The sequence below is a fragment of the Coffea arabica genome, chromosome 5c (genome assembly GCF_036785885.1).
Source record: "Coffea arabica cultivar ET-39 chromosome 5c, Coffea Arabica ET-39 HiFi, whole genome shotgun sequence".
In the NCBI taxonomy this organism is placed as follows: domain Eukaryota; kingdom Viridiplantae; phylum Streptophyta; class Magnoliopsida; order Gentianales; family Rubiaceae; genus Coffea; species Coffea arabica.
The window spans coordinates 44,324,534-44,345,495 of record NC_092319.1 but is presented as its reverse complement, the minus strand read 5'-3'; the positions used below and the strand labels follow the sequence as shown (position 1 = coordinate 44,345,495).

The window sequence follows — 20,962 nt, the reverse complement described above, 5'->3', positions numbered from 1 at the left end:
TTCTAGGTCACATTTTGTATTTAGGCTTTTTTGCACAATATTAATTTTTTCTAAAATATCGAAAATTATAATTTGATAATAAAAGTTTATGAAATGTTACATCAATAAACCAGCATTTGATTTGTTTTTATTGTTAAAACTCTAAGAATATAGAAATGACTCACGTTTTGTGTCTTTTCTTTTTTCAGAAATCCCAAATTTCCTTCAAAAGCTAATATTTACATTAATTCAAGACATTCTGAAAACTTTTTCAGCAAATTGTCCATATACTTGTTGAAAAACTTTTGTGAATAAAGTTTGTTGCCCTGAATTCCTTGAAAACCATTTTCAAATAATTCTTAATTAGGATCGTGAATTGCCTTTTTTCCCTCAAATCCAAATAATTACTTTAGGAAAAGAAATATATATATATATATATATATATATAACCACAAAAGACCTGAATTTTGTAGAATATAGACTGTGACTTTTTTTTTGGACACGATAGACCAACTCCTACTTTATACTATGGGAGGATGAGTGATCCAATGAGACTAAGAAGGAAATCCAGGAAGACTGAACTATCACCGATCTAGACGAATCCTACTCTATACTATAGGGAGGGAGTGACCCAATGGGAATAAGGAGGGAATTCGGGGAGATAGAATCACTATCGATCCAAATGGATGTTTATGTATCCATTGATGAAACATTTTAGGAAGCCTTGAATTTTCACAATACTGACCAAGAAATTCAATCACTTAATCTATATATCCAAATAGAGGTTTAAGACTCTCTCGTTGGCAAGCTACTCCCAGAGTAATAGTTGGTTTGTAGCATATAGATTGTGACTACTACCATAATACTACTGGAGAGGAACCATACCTGCTCCTGTACAAAATTGAGTTTTCAGAACTCAGAAGAAAGATTCTGCATGTCAACGCGCCACGGTAAGAGCGTGGCCACTACGCACTTTGCTTCCTTTGTCTATGACACATTTCTTGTTTCTTCATTCTTTTTTTCGCTTGTTTTTTGTTTGGTTCATGCCACTTGCTGCAATATCTGTATGAATATATTTCTAAGTAATTGAAAACTGGTTAATAGTAATGGTATAATACGATTCTAGAAATCAGAAATGAGTTTTCCTTTAATGTGCTTGGCATGTTACTCCATTCTTGCAATAGTTGAATTTGGCTACGTAAAGAATATTACTAATTATTAGCCTATGAAAAAAGAATAGAAATATGTTACCAAGAACAAACTTTATTGAGGGCTATCAATTCCAAACTATACATACGCTTGGGTGACTATGACAAACAGTTTCAGGCTTTCAGCTAACGAAACACAGAATAATTTACCCTGTGATTCCGAAGTACTTAGTAATGCACTGAGATTTTCTGACCCTGTTGGCGTATCTAACCCCATCAGCATTACTGGGGGAAAAAAAACAATTGTTTCATGCGCAGGCAGTGCATTATTTAGTGACATGCCTGCCAGCGTTGTTTAAGATCTCTGATTTGCCAACTTAATAAAGTTATGAATAGGTTCGAATCATTGGTTTACAAACAGTAGATGTCGAACTTCGTCTAGGTATGAAGGCATGATATACATATATAGCTCTACACTTCTACTAAGGGCGTACAAATGTCTTCTATGTAGAGCTCGGATAAGGGAAAGAAGATGAAGCAGTGAAAAGAGAAGAGATGATTCTTTGGCCTTCGAATTTTGGGTGCTGAGTAGTAGTGGAGCTAAAGGAAGTCGCTTGCAATTCTTCTGTCTTGTCTTAACTCCCTCGAGCTTAGTTGAAATCGGGACCTATTTCTGTCTTATATGGTAGGTATGAATTTAGTAAAAGGTATGAATGTTTTGTCTCAGTGTCATTGGATTTCTGGTTTTAATGGAAGATGTGACATTGATGTTTCGTTTTAGGCTTTTTGGATTGTGCACTTACGTTGGAGTATCATAATTATACAATAGTAGCAATTGTAGATACAAGATTGATAGTATATAATGCAATACCACCTCCTCATAAAATTCGAGCCCCAAACAAATCAAGTAATAGAGGATATATATCAAAAACATATTTGAATAGTATTTAATTAACCAAATCGTAAAATAAATAGGGCAAAAAAAAAAAAAAAGAACCCATTGGACAACTCACTTACGTAATTAAGTTTCCTCAAATTTACTCCAAAACGATATTGAATTTTAGTACTTTGTACAAGAGCTAGTAGTGATATTTCACTGTCAGAATTTAAATAACAATGTAATATAATGCATTTCATACTACGTTACTATTATCTTTTTGAGTTAATTTAACTCCAGAGCGGGACAATTGGCCGAAAGGATGATTTTGACAATTAAAACTAAAATTAAAGGAAGGTTAAATTAAGTTTTGATTGTGACAATAATAACATTTGCCATCTAAAAATTTTCATATAATCTCAAAAAAAAAAAAATATTGCGGCAAACCTAAATATTCATAAGTTGTCCCCCAAACTGAGGCGAGTAGATGAACAATTGAGCAATGCAGCAAGTAGGGTAAGACAAGGGAGGGCAAGCTTCAAAGTACGCGAAGATTATGGGATGGTGAAGTAACGAGTGAGTGTGACCACAGGCTTTTATACCTATTTTTTGAGGTAACAGACACCCTTCAAATATGTGCCTGCCAAGTACACCCAACTTTGCCCCAGTGGTTAGGCTTCGTGCTACCAGAAATCAAGGGTTCGAATCTTGTCTCTTACAAAAAATTTGTTACAGTACGTGACGATTTTTATTTATTGATCAAACTAGCTTAGGTCCTCCTCCTCCCTCTTAGAATAGACTAGTTTAGGTTATAGAAATTCTATCGTATTGACGAGATATTTAGTATCAAATAAACTATGCCTAAGCATTCGATGTATCACATTAATTTTCATCATCATACATGGCACATGGGACATGCATGCATGTCATGATGGTGACAACCGCTCCAATGGGGCACCTGAATATGGGACCATCTTTGCCAAAACATCCATGTACTCTTGACAATTGATGTAGACTCCTTTTAATTATTTTTGGCATTTTAGCAGAGTGTTTTAATTGAGAGAGAGAGAGAGTCACATTTTATTCCTATTTGAATTTATTACTAAAGATAAAAGTATATTAGTAGCAGTTAAAAAAAGAATAAAAAGTTAAGAATTTTTATAAGGCATATTATAAACTTTCTTCTCGAGCAGTTGATCATTTTTTTTTTCAGTCGAACGCAGCTGATTAGTACGTGCATTTTTGAATCACGTTATAGTCTAACAACTAAACTTACCTAACAAATGCTATAATTGAATTTCTACTAAAATCACCATACAAACAACAAATAATGTAATTGAACAGTACAATTAAATTTTTGTATTTTCTAATGATTTTTAAACAAGTGTATAAATTAACTTAGATGTGATATGTAAACTAAATTTAAAATAAAAAAGGTCGCGTCAAGCAAGCTACCAAGTGGATCTCTAAAATAAAAAAGCGTAACTTTAAAAAGTTCCTTAAGAATCCTTGCTTGTTGTCAATTGCCTTTAATCATTATATAGTTTTCATAAAATTATTTAATCAAAATAAAACACTAATGACTCTCAACATTAATTAACGAATTAACAACTATACGAGAACATCTTACTACTTATACTTTCCGCCTTTTAAGAGTATTTTTGTACTAATGTGTCTATCTTGGTGGGCGTCCCTCTTAATATATATATTTTTTTCTTACTATTTGTTATTATTAAATTCATAAATTTCTCTGGTTTTCTTTTCCATGTGTCTATTTTGTCGTTCTCCTCACAGCGGTCAATGAATGTATCAGATAATAACTTAATAAGCCCACTTGCCCCTCTGGCGCGTTGCAAGCAACCGTCTAGTGTCTCCATGAACCCTAGAGAGCCCTAGACGTGGAATATTGGAGAACATATATAGCCTAGGATTTAACAAGTCCTTCAAAACTTTTTCGAAAACTTTTACACAAAAATTTGAAGTTTATTTTAAGTGGAATATGAATGTGCCCCTTTTGATTGGCATATCTAGGAGTGGAGTGTATATATGTGTGTGTGTGTAACGATACGATACGATACGATGTATGTCAAATAAGAAGGCGATGAAGAAATGTGTCCAGAAAATATTCTAAAATTTTTTCCCGGAAGGCTTTCAATCCAAAGGGCTTAGTGTTCATGCAACATTTGTCAAGAATTTTTCTAATTGAAAAATCTTAAGCTATTTTGTTCGTATAATCCAAAAACAAGCTAGACAAGACAAGTTTCAAGTCTTTCAGTCCAGTCCAGTAAAAGATGATGTACTCTTTTTTTCGTTTTCTTACCCTAGTAGCAGTGTTTGAAAACGGTTCACTGGAAATGTTTATATCTTGCTGGTCCAGACTTAGTATAATATAGACCGGGATATCTCTCTCTTTTTTTTTTTTTTTAAGTATTGCTCCCAGCATACCATGCCCAAGAATAAAGTGTTTATACTAATTTAATGATACAAAAGGGAACAATTTAGATGAGAGAACGGTGAATCCCTCCAGAAGAACTGGTAAGGGAAAAAAGGTAGAAACATATTGACATGGATGTCAATGAATTAATTGAGAAAATAAAAAGGCCCGTTTGAATAACATTTTCTAGGGAGTTTCCGAGAAAAAAATTACTGTAACGCTTGTTAAAGATATAATGTATGTGAAATAAAAAAGTGATTGAAAATTATGCAGAAGAACCAAATTTTTCGATAGAAAAACACAATCCAAATAGTACTGTATATATATATATATATTTTTGGTTGTAAATAATTGTGATTTATGTTCCTCTAGTCTTTGCGCTTTTGCTCACTATCAGTTTTCCCAACTTCCACTCTAGCCAGTATGTTTTTTCATTTGCTCGACATACACTAAGTATGAATTCTATACAAGAATGCAATCTTTTATGACAGCTAACAAATTAATATTCAAATGTGTGATCCATCAACCGTCATATTTTGGCACTTCTTTTCCTTAATCAGCGATTTTCTATCATTTATTCCACCATGACCACCCCTAAAGCAAAATCGCAGATCTAGGTCTAATCATGAGGAAAGTTTAATCATGCCAAAATGTCTTTCTTCTACACTTTTCCTCAATTAATTAAGCTAGAATTGTTATCCATGATAATGTTTAAAGGCAATTCACAATCCTAATTTTAATATTCTTGTTAATTATATTCTCTTAGGTACTAATTAAAAATATTCAGTTCATATATCAAGCACAAAAAATAATTAAATTAGGACGTCTGTGAAGGAAAAATAACAATAACCAAGAGCGAGAGAGAGAGAGAGAGCAAGATAAAGAGTGGAAGAAAAGATTTATTACGAATTAAATCCTACTCGTTAAGTCATCTTGTTTAAGTAGTTATCCATTTCTACTATAGGAAGCTAACTGGTCAACCCAAAGGATGTAGACACAAACCACTTTTATCTTCTCTTTTCTGGTGAGGATTGATGCTTCACTTCCGTAAGCAAACAAAGAAACATCATGAGACCATTACAAAGTACTATTACTTCCAAATGGTGAAATAAAGAAACTTTGCGAAAGTTAAGAATGGAATTGGCGTTCGTTAGATTTAGATGTCGCTTTTTTTTACAACCTAGAACTAGAATGAGTATCGAAGAATGTCCAGTGCCCTTCACTCTTCAATAGCTTTTTGATATCACACAAAGCAGGGAAGAAAGAATAAAAGGAAAAAAGAAAGCATGTGAGTGACAAGGGGTGGCCCAAGAAAGACAGAGGGGATGGGGTTTGGGAAAGATTGAAGTGAGACCTTTCTTTTCAGGAGCAAAAGCATTTTCTTGCAAGAGAATGGACAATTTCTGTAGTTGTCCTTGTACTGAAATGATCCTTTGTATCTTTTGGGTTCTTTTCTCCACAAAATGAACTAAGCACTTACCAGAGGACAGGACACTTGGTTTGTAAATTTGATTACCAAGAAACAACCTAGGACGTTGGACATGCCATGTAGTAGTAATTTAGTTTGACCATGAGCATTTTGCAACACACCATTCCATTCCGTTCCATTCAGCCCTAATTGTTAAACAACAGTAGCAGATCCAGACAAGAAAGTTTTGATTGTTGTCCTAGCTAGCTAGGTTTTATTCCCTTTCAACTTTCAACTACCTACTACTACTAACAACACACAACTGTATTTTTTTCACATAGTGGGTTGCAACTGTAGTGAATTCCTTTAGTTGTTGCCATTTGAACCATAAATTTTTCAAATCGTTATCAAGAGCTAGCTAGGGTATTTTCTTGATCATTGGAGTATTTGTCATAATCCATAAGGAGGGACTTTTGTCGATGGCCCTCCAAGTCCAGGGTCAAACGCACTGATGATTATACTATACCATATAGCAAGCAAGAACAAAGGAATCCGAGTGCTTTTTTTTTTTTTTCTCCCCCAAGCATTAGAGGCAGCACGTGCGGGCATCTCTGCACTACTCCACTGTTGATGAACAACCAGTTTAGCACTTTTTAACTGGTTCTTTTGGCAACAGATAAAATAAATTAAACAGTTGAACACTTGAGAATGGTCCTAAATGGAAGTCATATTATCCACATCTGATTGGACCGCAGACACTTGAACAAGATTGCTGTCTGGTTGGTTGCTTCCTCATTTGTCTATTATATTATTATATTACCCCCTAGCCCTGCACTCCTAGTATGTTCTTCTTCTTTTTTTTTTTTTTGCAGTGATTAAAATTTAATAATCAGAATAATCAGACCAAGAACTTCAAGGCCATCAGCAGTAGTAGTCTATATAGAATGAGGGTTTGCTTCCTAATTTATACTCCAGTTTGGACATCCCTAGAACAGTTGCTGAACTGAACTAGTCACAAGCTGCATCGATCCATGAAAGAGAGGAATATTTTGTCTCTTTCTTCTCTTTTTTGGGCCAAAAAGCTGAAGCTTTCAGATACACAAATGAATGAATGATGCAGAAGTATGATGATCTGGCGAACTGATTCACATACAATTGATCTTCATACTCAAATGTTTTTCCCTTCTTGAACTAATTTATTAGTTCGCACCATTTAAGGAATTGAGTGCCATGTTTTGCCCTATAGATGCTAGACTAGATAGTGATAAAACTAGTACTAGTACTACGTGGAAAATCTGCTAATATCGATGATCGATTCTATGTCTAACTATAATGTTCAAAAGTACTGTAACTTCATAGCCAACTTTAGCCATGATCAACTGACAATTGGATCAAAGTGACTCAGAAAACCATTAGAAACAGAATTTACAGGGCTAGCTGTTCTCAGTGTGGCAACCCTCCTACATAAAAATTACAATATCGACAAACTACGTGGCATCTACAATTAAGATTAAGTAACATATTGCATACTTGATATTCTTGTAAACAATCATACACATTGAATTAAATAAGACAAAATGTGAGAAGATTTATACGCTTAATTTGGTTTTATAATTGTGAGATGTTAAGGTGGCATCACATAAATGGTTCATCCTATATATATATTATCTGTTTTCCTAAAATAAATTATGCCGTTTTCTCAGAATGTTTTAGCCCCACTAGAACAAATTAATTTTGCTACGTGAGATATAATCTCGTATAAAATCAAATACGAGATGACAAGGGATTAGATGAACTAAATGAACCCTAGATGTAAAAAAACTCACCACGAATGTTCATGGAGGCTGAGGAGAAACCAGTACTGCAAGAAGTGCCCCGGGTGGTAAATATGTATGCCCATTAAGCAGAATTTGGAGATGACGAGCTTGAACGGGGCGTGAAGAGAAGGAAACTTTAATTAGGGATGGGGCACCACAGAAAAGGGGAGCATGTTAATGTGTAATTGAAATCTGAATATTAGTACATTAAACAGCGAAAATTCCGAGAGAAAAGAAGAAGGCACCCCCATGTCGCACGTAAAAGGTTGAACTCATCAAAAATCGAGATCCCTGTCTCCTCTCCAGCCTTTCTCCCTCTCTCTCTCTCTCTCTCTCTCTCACACAACATAGTACTATGGTTAATTTGTTGAATGGGCTAACTAATTATCTAATCTGATAGACTGGTACTATCCTATTACCACTATCGAATTGCAGCAGCAATATGTGACCGTGTGAGAAGCAAGTCAAACTGTTTCACTCACTTTCATCATCTTCTTCTTCCTGAAATAATTGCACAAGTTTGCCACCACAAGCAGATGGATTTTACTTAGTAAACTATACATATAGCCGCTACGTAACTTTATTATTCTTTTGTGCTACCAAAAAAGCAACAGTATATATCTCGAGCTTTCGTGCCATTCCTATCTATCAACGTGCTTTGCACTAGTTTTGTACCTAGTGCTCCGCCAAGTCTGTGGAAACCATGCTCAGCTTGATGTGAAGATTACAGGATGTATTTGTATATCAAGCATCGATGCTCACAGTCCCATGAACAAAGTTGAAGGGTTATGTTATACAGTTACGGAGAAAGTTGATTTCCGAGGCTTGGTTTCCTTGGCGTACATGTGGTATTTTGCATGTAATGCTGATGCTTCTATAAATTGTGAAGCAAATCTAGTCCCTGTTGCGTGGTTAACCGGTACCCCACTCGAGGTTCTCTAGCAACAGGTATACCATCAGAATTCAGAAAGGGTGTATCTGCTAGGGCATTAGCCAACCATATGGGACATGTTCTTCTGGGTTGCTGTAACCTAGTACTACAAACTGTAGTAGCTAGTACAACCTCGTCAAAGTGATGAGCATTCAGCATGAAGAATATAAAGCTCTTAATTGGTTATAGAAGAGACAGCAACTTAGCTTGTTTGCCACTAGCACTCGCATTGATGGTAAGCCTGAATCTATATGAAATGTTCACCATCAACGGAGCAAAAACAAGAAAAAAACCAAAGTTAACTAGTTTGCATAATGATATGGTGCTCTAAACATGTTAAAATGCCATATCAATTTGTCGTGCACAACTCCTTTTTGAGTTATCCAATCCGGAAACTGGATGGAGGATTCAATAAGCAATCCACCAGCCAGCTCACGTCCTTGGGATTTCATACTTTATATCAGTACTCCATTAGCTGGTATTTGGTAGGAAGTCTATGCTAGGAGAAAAGAATCTAGTATTTCTCTTAGCAGTAGCGTATTACTATTCTCCATTACATGGATCAAAAGATTCATATAATGATGAAGTTTCCTTATCTTAGTTATCCACTATAACTTTGACTTAGTGACACATCTTCGGTCACTTTTAGAAATTACGTACATTAAAACATAATTAGATTAACCTCATTAGTCAACAATTTTCTGTGATATAGAAGCATACCCTCCATACATACAACTACAAGTACCACAAATATGCAATTTACTTGCGCCAATCAAATGTAGACGGATCCTCGAAGGCCACAGTAGAGAATTTATCTCTCACAGCTCGCACTCAGTTTTTGTGACTAATCCTTTTGTAAATGATTGATACTCAGCCGGGTTTTAAGCAATAGATTCTTGATAGTGATTAGCTGCTTAAATTTGTACTCGGAGCTACACATGTACACATCTTTCGCTCTTTTGACATACTTGTGAAAATAGTAGTGTTCATGGTTAAAGTAACGACTAAACTTGTCAGCTTGCCGTAATTGAAACTGTTAGTAACATGATCTCCGTACGACTGAACGAATTTTTTTATAAGTCAGCAAGTCATGTTCACAAGAAATATGTATGTTGCAGGAAGTATAAGTGTCAGCACTGACGGACCATCAACTTAATATAGGCTTGACTCTTCTGTTGATGATGCTTATAATCTTTTGACACCTTTCTTTAAAGGCGCCTGGCAAAGATATCATAGAATCTCTTGAAACAGGAGCCAATTCTAGGTTGACGGCAGGGATTGTGGGAGGGCTGTGGTGGTGGTTGAAATAGCAAAGAAGCTAGGTTAAGCGGACAGAAATTGAAAAGGCCTGTTGTATGACAAATTGGTGCGCTTCTTTTTCCTGTTTTTGAGGGGATGGTGTGCGTACATGGCGAACGTAAAAATAAACAAAACAAAACAAAAAGGTAAGTGTGTATAAATAGGCAGGGCTGAGGACAGGTTACATAGCATCTTTTGTCACCTTAAGATGACCAAATGTTTCCCCCTAAAAAAAAAAGGCAAAGATGCATGTAATTTATCTTTTTCTTCTCACACGAAGACCCCTTCTTCAACTAGACCTTTTTTTTTTTTTTTTTTGTGGGGAAGCATAGTTATTGGGAAAATGTGGCTGTGAAAGCCTTGAAAGTTCACATTCCAATGGTGGGCACCAGTACTCATTCATGTCTTCCCTGGAATTCAGAGTTATTGAAAGTATTGTTTCAGTTAAATTGCTCTAATGCGAAAGTAGATATGAAGCTCTTTTACTGCGACTATTAAGTTTCACTATTCATCAGCCTTCTTTTTTGGCAGATGGAATTTATTAGAATTTCCAGCTAAATGAGCAAAAGCGTAGTATTGTTCTTGGCTTTTCTTGTTTCTACCTACATGCCTCCTTTCGAGACCTCTTGGTATCTAGCGTGATCCTTTTCAAATCCTAAATTTTAGGAAATTGAATTTGAGCAAACGGGTTTTCTGGGATTATCAAAAAGGATTGATTTTATATACACTGATATTCTTGGATAGACGGAACGTAATTCTAACTTAAATTTAAACTTTAATTTTTATCCAATTCGAATTTAAACTTCATTTTTAGAGTACTACTAATACATAATGTACACAAAATTAATCTTTTAAATGAGCAAATTCTTGAAACTTCCGACATGGTGTCATCTACATTATTAGCAAATGTCCTATGAAGTGATTATTGTGCCTAGAGAATCGATGAGGCCATCCGTACCCACGTGAAAAATAGCTGGGCAGCCCAACAAACAAATCATACAAACGACGCCTTAATCATATCCAATAGGCCTATAGTTAATGTTTTTACTGAGCCCATCAGAAAGTCACGCTCCTCTGATTTATCAGGCCCAAGAGAGACAATGGCACGTTGTAGTTTTGGAGACCCGAATAAGACGGCCGAAAACTGTCAGAAGTGGGAAGAAGGGAACCGGAAGTGAGAGCCGAGGAACCCTATGGCCTATGCCAACGTTGTTTTATGAGAGGATTCTTGCAGAAATGAGCATTCAACCATCCATACCTTTTCCCCATTGGCCAAAGATTTTGGGTAAGCAATCTTTTCTTGTTCTGCTGTTTTCACTTTTCAACCATTCATACCTTTTCCCCATTAGCCGAAGATTTTGGGTAAGTAATATTTTCTTGGCCTAAAGTTTCAATTTTCACCTTAAATTAAAGTACGAGTTTCAGCAGCGTGTTCATGATTTCAGTAGGATACACTGATACAGTGCTAGTATTTTCATCAGTTCTAGTAAATTCACTTAGAAAGATTTAATCTTTGGGTGAAATTTGACTGAGACAGATACTGAGAACATGTTATAATGCTGTACTTTGAGCTAGTTTATGTTTAAAGAATGGTGCTAATCTCTGTCTTTTGAAAGCCCTGATGTGGATGAGAATGTTATTGGAGGTAGAAGTTATTTAATGTGTAGGATTGTGTTATGTTACTGGCGGGAGTTCTCGTTTTTGACACAAATCCAGCGCCTTTGCCATTCGTGGGTGTGATTTTACATGGAAGTGTAGGTGGAATTTAGAATGTAGAAGTGGAGGTGTATCAATATCCTGGTCTAAGTAGGTTTATATATTGGGTTTATATATTGGAGAATAGAGAAGGAAGGTGAAAAAAATGAAGCAGTTGTTCTCCTCTGCTTTAGCAACATTGAGGTATTATTCGAGTGCCACTTACCATAGCACAAAATGGAGCAAAAATAGATATAACTACAAGAGCAAATGGGGTGGTCTTTCTTCCCCTATAAAGCCGAAGACGAGGTGGACTAATGAGCAATCTCAAGTCTTAAACAAGAGCAAAATGAATTCTCCTAAAATGCCTAGAAAGCCTAGAATGAAGTGGACTGATGAGCAAACACAAGTCTTGAATGCCATTCTGGAGGGAAAGTCTGTATTTGTCAGTGGATCAGCAGGGACCGGTAAAACTGCTTTGCTTGAGCATGTTATAAAGAAACTCAAGAAAATTCATGGTCGATCCCAGGTTTTTGTGACAGCTTCCACAGGAGTTGCTGCTTGTGCCCTTAATGGTATGACCCTTCACTCATTTGCAGGCACTGGTCTCGGTGGTGTTGATCGTGCAAGTTTGCTATCTAGGGTTCTTTCAGATAGGAGGGCATATCGGAGGTGGATCAAGGCCAAAGTGCTAGTCATGGATGAAAGTAGCATGATTGAGGCTGACTTCTTCAATGATCTTGAGTTCATAGCCAGTGAGATACGGGGTCAGGATCCTTTGTTGAAGGGAAAGGTTTGGGGTGGAATACAGCTAGTTGTGAGTGGTGACTTTTTCCAATTACCTCCTGTTCTCAAAAAGAAGAAGAAGAAGGGTGCCAAAGTATTTGCATTTGAAGCTGACTGCTGGAATGCAAGTTTTGATTTGCAAATTGAGCTCACAAAGGTTTTCCGGCAATCAGAGGCTGATCTTGTGAAATTACTGCAGGGAATACGTAGAGGAGATAGTGACCCTGAGGACCTTCAGATATTAAAACAACGATGCTTCTCATCAGAGGAGGATCCTTCAGCTGTACAGCTGTTCCCGAGGAATGAAGATGTGAATAGGGTGAACAAGAAGCACCTGCAAAGCTTAGGCGAGCAAATTTTTGTTTATTCTGCTGTTGACAGTGGTGAAGAGCCATCAAAGAAGCAGCTTAGATCAGGAATTGCACCTGATCAGCTTGAGCTCTGCAAAGGTGCGAGGGTGATGCTCTGCAAAAATATAAACCCTTGGCTTAAACTTGTGAATGGGGCTACTGGTACTATCATAGATTTTCATGACAAAATTGATGCTTTTTATGAAAGTGCTGGGGACTGTATTGATAGTGATATTCACTCCATATGCAGTGATGGTTACTTACTACCTGTAGTAAAATTTGACTCTGGACAAGTACTTAAGATTGGTTTAGAAACATGGGTTGTAATGGATGGAGAAAGGGTTGTTGCTAAGCGAAAGCAGATACCCCTCATACTGGCTTGGGCACTAAGCATTCACAAATGTCAGGGAATGACTCTTGACCGCCTTCACACAGACCTCCGTCGGGCTTTTGGCTGTGGAATGGTCTATGTTGCGCTTTCACGGGTGAAAACCTTGGATGGACTTCATTTATCTGGTTTTAATCCTTCTAAGATCGAGGCAGACCCAAAGGTTCTGCAATTCTATCAGAATCTTTCAAGTTCACGATATTAGCAAATTGAGGATGTCAATGCTGATTTCGAGTTTCCTAATAGTTCAGATAAAATGGTCAGTAGCAGACCAAATAAAAAGTTTTTCAAATGATCGAGGTTGGAACTTGGAAGTACGTGCTTCTTCTTCATTTTTGGATTCTCATATTCTGAGGCTGGAAAAACGAAAGATTCAGCATGGTTAGGAATTTCTTTGGTCTTCCTTGCATTACTCAGTGGGATCTGGCGTTTATACAGAAATCCGGATCAACACCGCACCTGACTGTGCTGTGCACATGAGATTCTATATGCTCATAGTTGATTAGGCATAGGCATCTCTTCAACTCATTGTGTGGTGAGATGCTTTTTCTGCTAGAGCTAAAGCAGATGCAATTAGTTGTATCATCTTTTTCATCTTTCGGGTTAATGATACCATTTCACTCATATTTGCAAGAATTATCATTCTTTTGAAGGCGTTGCAAATTTTCATTTATTTGGCTATCTAAATCATAACGACGTATAGCCCAATCTCCATGAAACGCTGCTGAGGTACTGTACCGTGAAGTAGGACGGCTAATATGCTCTCCTGCCTATTTGGCTGTTTCGCAATTCTCATAAAAACAGGGGGCGTACCTACAGCATCAAACTTGCTGGCCATGATATCTTTGGAATTTATTGTCCTGATTAAGTCGCATCTTCCATATGTCAGTTTCCTAGGCCCGTGGGTTTTTTTTTTTTATTTTTATTATTAATGTTTTTAGAACTAGTATAATGTTCTCAGTTTGTAGAAAGATTTGGGAATGTAGGAACCATTGACGAGATAACTGGATACCCTGAACCCGTGGGATAGCCAGAATTTAGATGTCTGCTCTAGTAAAGAGGCAGCGAGTCACCCTGCATTCCAATCTTCTGTAACCTCGATAAATACGAAGAGCACTTGGGAACTTTTTTGTTGCGGTGGTATTTTCTAAAGTTACAGCCCTAAGTGAAATTATTTCAACAACCCTGAACGAATTTGCTAGAGCGCAGTAGGCTTTTGAACAGCTTTATTAGGTTAGCTCGATAATTATTGTGCAACCCTTGCTTCAGCTGAAAAACAGTAGTGGATGGTCATACTTGATTGAACAGCTGCATTAGGCAAGGCAAAAGCTTCTATGTTGATGGCTGCGGCAAGAACCATGGTCCAAAGTCGTTCAATATGGCTGTACATAATCAGTAAGCATGTACTATTTGTACAAATGGTAATCCGAAACAATATAAAGGCAAAATCATAAAAGGGCAAAATCACATAAATTCTTGTGACTTGAACGAGAGAATTTAGACGTCAAAGATTGAAGGCTATATAAGGGCACAGATGGTGGGAACAATTGGCTTGTGTGCGTCACCCAATGGAGGAGAGGTTTGAACGGGAGGACCGGTTTTTTGAATTAGAATGATCCAATTTAAGGATGGCTTCAAGGTTTTGGAAAAACTTGAGCGCCTTCACCTGCAAGGATTTAGAGATAGTAATCCTGGGTCACTGTGCTTTAATTTTCAAAACAAAAGTGCAACAACAGTAGCAATAGAGGGAACAAGTTCAAACATAAAACTTAGGCATCCCAAAATCATAGGAAAACCATTATCTACGTAAGGAAATGTAACTTGCCAATAAATATGGACGTTACAAATCATGAAGAAAACAGAATAGAATATATTATGGATTACAGCAGAGTGTACTTTTATCCATCTATCAGTTGGATATTATACCCAAAAAGCTCATAGACATGCAAAGCAGAATCTACTGGCATGAGGCAGGACAGGATAAATCTGAGAGAGAGAGAGAGAGAGAGAGAGTGAGCGTATCGAACCTTCCAACGCTTTCCACGAATGAGATGGCTATCAATACCCTCCAACCGGGAAATTATTTGCCTAAAAGTTGGTCTTTCCGACGGGTTGTCTTTCCAGCAGTCTTCAATCAACCTGTTAGCAAGCCATACACCTGAATTGCAATATCAACCCCCATAATCCACAATGCTAAACCATTCAAGTAATACCAGGTGTCTTAGTTAAGAACCAAGGATACATGTAACTCATTCACAAATGAAAATAACATTTAATTGCTCTATTGGATTTTCCAAAATTGACTTGAGCTACATCGTACAGCAAGTAGTCAGAATTTTGTGTATTTTAGAAAATCCAGAAAATTAGGAGATCAAGATGTGCTGTTTTAAGTGGATAGCAACCAAGGCAAGATTCTCAAAAACATCAGCACCAGCACATACCTTTCTAAATTCCACCAAACAAGACCTTATATCCGATTACTCAATTTCGAACCGATAAACAATATTCAACACTAAACAAACTACATCAATTCATATAAAACCCTTGTCCAGACTTTTAAAATAAATAATATGCCTAAATCACAAACAAGGAACTACTTTGTTGATTCCCATTCGTCTGGTCATCATTTTTAATCTTCATAGTCCAATCCACATGACAGGGTAGTTACACTTTGGGAGTAAAGGTAAAATGCTTTCACAAGTATTTAATTATCTTGCTATTGATAACAGACTTGCATGTCAATTGCACAGTTACAGAAGCAACACACGTGAAAACTAAGAAAAGATACAGGAGTACAAACCTCGATCCTTACAGTATTAAGAGAAACATCTTCCAATCATATTACAAGTAATATCCATTCAAACCATGCAATGGACTAGATGGTCATGCAAATTCGTATGTACAAGTCATAGATCATCACATTCTCCTGAATCAAATGTGAAAATTTCAGTGAAAAGAAACTTGAGGGCTTACTCCCTGAGCTTATGAGCATAAAGCTTCGGTGGAGCTCTGAAAGGAGGGCGTTCATTTGCCACATACAATTTTGGGACTAGTCTCTCTTGCTTATCAGAAAATGGAGGACAGCCTTCAATCATCTGTCAAGAACATCAGTAATATTCTTAGGCGTTTCTCCATAGCTACCATACACGTTAAAAAGAGCCAAACAATTGTATTTTCAGCATTCTCGATCTAGAACAACTTACCTCCTGCAGTATTAATGCAAATGAAAAGACATCAACTTTAGTATCATATTCCTCATTTTTATGAACTTCAGGAGCCAAATATCGCCCTGTCCAAGAGAAGGAGAAACTATTCAACTATTTAATTAAATGATTTCAGCTTCTGAATGATTAAAAATTTCCTCAACCACATTGCCTGTCACCATATAAAATGCTTACAAGAAGTCTCTTGGCATCCAACCGGTTTATCTTCTTTAATTGTTCTTGTTCCAACTATTACCAGCTTGCTGAGTCCAAAGTCCGCAACTTTCAGATGCCCAGAATCATCTCGTAGAATGTTTCTGCCATCTTACTGAGACAATTAGTATAAGTTCTACACCTTCTAAGGCAAACTCACGATAAAATGAATTGCCTTAGAACCAATTACAAACTTGAATAAATGGAAACGTACGAAGGCTCCAGATCTCGATGAATTATTGCTTCCGGTTTATGCTCATGCAAGTAATTCATTCCTCTGCAAAACAGGAATCACTATCATAAATTATACATGTATTATGATGATGATATGACTCTTTCATACCATCATTTGCACATTAGAAACCAATTTTCCTTGTTTAAGCGGGAACTATCTATTCCGTGGTGTTTAATAAAAGTGGTTTAAGAGCAGATAGAAAACATGGTTTAATTAAACATCTGAAGTAATTTAAACCAGTAAATGGTACATTAGGCACTATAAAACTGACTATACAACTTTCCAACCATTTTAGCCTTACAAGAGAAACATTCATAGCCACAATACCCAGGTAACAAGGCGAAGAGATAATGTAGTCAATCAATGTCTTTTAAAGCAATTACAGACCTGGCAATATCCAAAGCAAACTTGACTGCCAGTGCTGGCTTTAAGGCACCTCTCCGTCTTAAGAATGCACAAAGATCTCCCTGTGGATTGCATGCAAACTATTAGTGTACAATCCAACAAAATTCCTATATCAAAGCATAATAACTTCAAAAGAAGCTATAATTCAGAGCTTTCACCAGTTCTGCAAAATGAAGGAAAACTGTAACACAACAGAAGTTTAAAATCTGGTTGCAAGATATTGTCAAACTTCTAAATCAAATAAATGACACCTTCGGCAGGTATTCCGTAATGATCATCATTGGACTACTTTGTGTTACGGCACCAAGAAACTGAACAACATTAGGATGACGCAACTTTTGAAGCAGAGCAAGCTCATCCCTGAATGCCTTTCTGAATAACCATGCACAAGCAGTAAAAGTAAAGGTTAATATGCCAAAGTAACTAAAAAATTATGCTAATTACTATAAATAACCAAGTATTGTATGACCAACCCACACTTTATCTTCGTCAGTCAACAATTCCTCGCCAAGTCTCTTAACAGCAACCAGGGTTCCGCGCCAGGAAGCAATGCAGAATGTCCCCTGTCATGAATAACATACAGCAGAGAACCAGTAGAGGTTATCAAGATGCGGTTGAAGCCATCCGTCTTGTTGGGAATAGTAGTGGCAACAGCTCCAGTTGTCCAATGGAAAAGATAAGAAATCCAGGAAAGGGGCAGAAAAGGAGAAAAAGAGCAAGGAAAACAATAAATGATCACAAAATACAACCATCCCCACAGAAGGTCCAGAAAAGAAGCAATTTTTTCATTCACTTTATTATTTGACGAGGTATAAAAGTTCAATTACTAACAGAAAATAGATAAATGCATTTCTCCAAGATCAAAACCTTCTCTCATGCCTGCTTTCACAGGGAATTATACAAAGGTCCTGCCTCTCTGTAGTTAAGAATAGCATACTACTTTGACAGCAAATTCTTGACTGAGAATGACAAATAGAAGAGATCCAATGATAATTTAATGTTCTCACATCCTTGTCCATTCAAGCTACTGATACTGATAAAAGCCATAGATGTTTAACAATGTAGAGAAATGAATGATCAATGATAAGCTAAAGAAAAAGAATATTACTTTTGTTATGTCAACACTCTTGCTAAAATCAAGTTCTCGCGGATCAATTTCATACTCTGGAACTTCACGAGCATTTCGCACCTGCATGGGAACCATCTGAAGAAACCAAAATACATTATGCTTCAGCATACTTTAGAGCCACTGCATTGCTACGCAAGGAAAACTAAGAAAATCAGCTGCGTACGACAAGTAAGAATACCAGAGGTTTTGCTCCATGTGCCTCCAGAAGCTTAATGACATCATTGTTTTTGTAATAAATTGCATCTGCAAGAGGCTATTCAGTTGAACTTTGTCATTTCAGTATCTACAAATGCTGGTGAAACCAGATACCGCAACAGAAGAGCAAAATTACATGTATAGAGGTCAATGACTAACTAAACAAGTTAAAATGCTATTTCAGAGGATTATCCATGCAGTTCTAGCTCTGAAAATCCAACACTAATTTAGATGTCTAAAAAACCTAACCTTTAAGGTAATCAAACTAGCCTACAAAGGAAGTCCAACGGAAAATTCTCCCAGTCTTCAGGTGACAGAGTGTTAAGCTGTCCTTCAAGAATCCATCACAAAGCAAGGAAAAAGACCTGCATCATACAAGCCCGTATCTTTTTCCTATTTCTAACCAACAGTTCCCCAATTGGCTGAAGTAAACTTGTTAAATTCATTTTCTCGACCCCAATACCTCGTTGCCGAGCCTAAATATTTTTATCCTTCTAACATCCTTGAACTTATGATTCACAATCTGAGCATCATTTTCTTTTACAACCTCAATATCCAATTTCCAAAACGGTCTTTCCTATAAAATCCTCTATACCACACCCTCTTTATATTCCAGCAACATTTGCATAATCTTCATCACCTACATTATCCCATTTCCCGTTGAATTTACATGTCCATCCAATAGTCCTATCTGAAAGTACAAACAAACAACAGGCAAGTAAAGCTACACGCATTCCTAAATTGCCTCATATTACAAAACTACCTAAACATGGGAAAGTTAAATTATTTCTTCCTAAAATAATACAGCTAAATCAACATTAAATTCCTAAAATTTCAGAAATTACAATATACACAAATTGATAAATCATACCGTGCTGCCCCAGCAATCCTTGACGTCGACGTCGGCACCACGACGGAGTAGCAACTTGACGACGTCGTCTTGACCTTGACAGGCGGCAACGTGCAGCGCCGTCCGACCATCAACATCACGGAAATTCACACTCGTTCCGGAATCCAAAGCCTCCTTAATTCCCTCAACATCACCTTCATTCGCCATGTACATTAGCCTCACTCCAGGATCAACGTCATCATCTCCGACAGAAGCAACCGCAGCGTCGTCGTTTCTCCCCTCCGGAGCTAGCGACGATTGTCTGCCAAATCCAAATCTCTGCTGCGACTTCGTCTCCATAGTCAAAAATCACAATTTTGAGTTTAAAAAAATTTTTTTGGAGCAATTTATAAGCTTAATTATGATAACGATGGAGAAGATTTTTGATGAAGTTCACAGGAGAGGAGTGAAGAGAGTAGGTAACTTTTTCAAGTCTTCTAGAAGCATCATCTCTTTCCTTTTTTTCTTCTGTACGATTGAAAGCGAAATTTTACCCTTTTGGATTTTTTTTTTTTTAATGGAGATTCATCTGAAGAGGAAGAAGAAGGAGAAAGAGTCTTAAATGGGCGGCGGAAGAGGCGGTTGGCGGAGGTTTTGAGCTTATTGGAGTAGGGAGACGAGTATAGAGGGACGGGCGGCGAAAGTCAAAGTTAGAAAGGGGCAACGTTGGAATAAGAATTTTTTTTGGGGAAACAAGGATGGAATATTATATTTTCTTTGTTGGGATTTTTTTAGACTTATCAACTAGATTAAAAAAAGAAAAAAAAAAAAAAGAAAATATTGGGAATCTTGAATTGGTGCAAAATTAAGTATAATTACTTGATTAATTGACGGGATCTAAGAAACTGGAAGGGGACAGAGGGATTACAATCCAATTTTTAAGTCTTCGACTGACTGATTAGAATAGTTGCCATAACTTTTTGTAGAAATTAAGAACCAAAATTGATTCGACAAAAACCTTTTCGCTTTTCAAAACATTAAGAGAAAAAACCAGACAAAAAACATGTTTCAAAATTTGAAGTTGTTGAGAACAAGTTTTATAGGTCCAAATTTCCATTAAGACGGCAGAACATCGAGTATTGGCTGTAATTAGGCATGTATTCTTAGCTTTTGAAGGCATTGATTTGATTTGAACAAAAAGGGGTTGGTGAATCTAACTTTCCTTAAACGTTGTTTTCAAATTCAACAAAGTCTGGCAGTGCATGAAGAAGTTCAGTCAATGAAAACAAAATCTTCGTAAAGCACAAGCAAATGACAAATTGCCCTCTCTTTATCCTTCTCTATCAGACTCGTTAGATAGCTTGACCCATGGTCCAACGACAAATTATCTTTCTCCAAACCATGAGGCCTCACAACGTTTGTGATCACATCAGATTACTGACAAGTTAGAAAGCGTTGGAAGGTTCGATACAAGTCATTGTTGATTTCTAACTCATTTCCTCGATAAAGCAGTCCTAGTTCACACATGATTGTGATTGTATTCACTCGCACAAGCTTAATTATATCTTTCCTTTATCTCCAACCCACTTGGCCCTGTTAGTTTCCTCGGGTTTATGAGGCTAATTCTCCAGGTTTATTTAT

At 36.8% G+C, this 20,962-nt stretch overlaps 2 protein-coding genes across 3 annotated transcripts; one reads left to right on the top strand and one right to left on the bottom strand.

Annotated features, from left to right (window-relative positions):
- The first annotated feature begins 11,043 nt into the window (after positions 1 to 11,043).
- On the top strand, positions 11,044 to 13,764 carry LOC140007786 (ATP-dependent DNA helicase pfh1-like). The gene has a single exon (XM_072051102.1). It carries the CDS (start codon positions 11,755 to 11,757, stop codon positions 13,315 to 13,317), a length of 1,563 nt encoding a protein of 520 aa, XP_071907203.1. The 5' UTR covers positions 11,044 to 11,754; the 3' UTR covers positions 13,318 to 13,764.
- Positions 13,765 to 14,425: 661 nt separating this feature from the next.
- Positions 14,426 to 20,062, bottom strand: LOC140007787 (serine/threonine-protein kinase 12-like). Of its 2 annotated transcripts, none has more exons than XM_072051103.1 (12): positions 19,364 to 20,060; positions 18,476 to 18,550; positions 18,277 to 18,372; positions 17,646 to 17,731; positions 17,420 to 17,540; positions 17,151 to 17,230; positions 16,743 to 16,805; positions 16,511 to 16,632; positions 16,316 to 16,401; positions 16,086 to 16,207; positions 15,140 to 15,251; positions 14,426 to 14,778 (listed from the first exon to the last, which is right to left on the bottom strand). In XM_072051103.1, the coding sequence occupies exons 1-12, from the start codon at positions 19,679 to 19,681 to the stop codon at positions 14,674 to 14,676; spliced, it is 1,386 nt and encodes a 461-aa protein (XP_071907204.1). In that variant the 5' UTR covers positions 19,682 to 20,060; the 3' UTR covers positions 14,426 to 14,673. The 2 variants fall into 2 exon arrangements, 1 of the variants encoding a protein (XP_071907204.1); XR_011815242.1 differs by having other exon boundaries at positions 14,753 to 14,778; positions 15,140 to 15,270; positions 19,364 to 20,062.
- Positions 20,063 to 20,962: the final 900 nt, after the last annotated feature.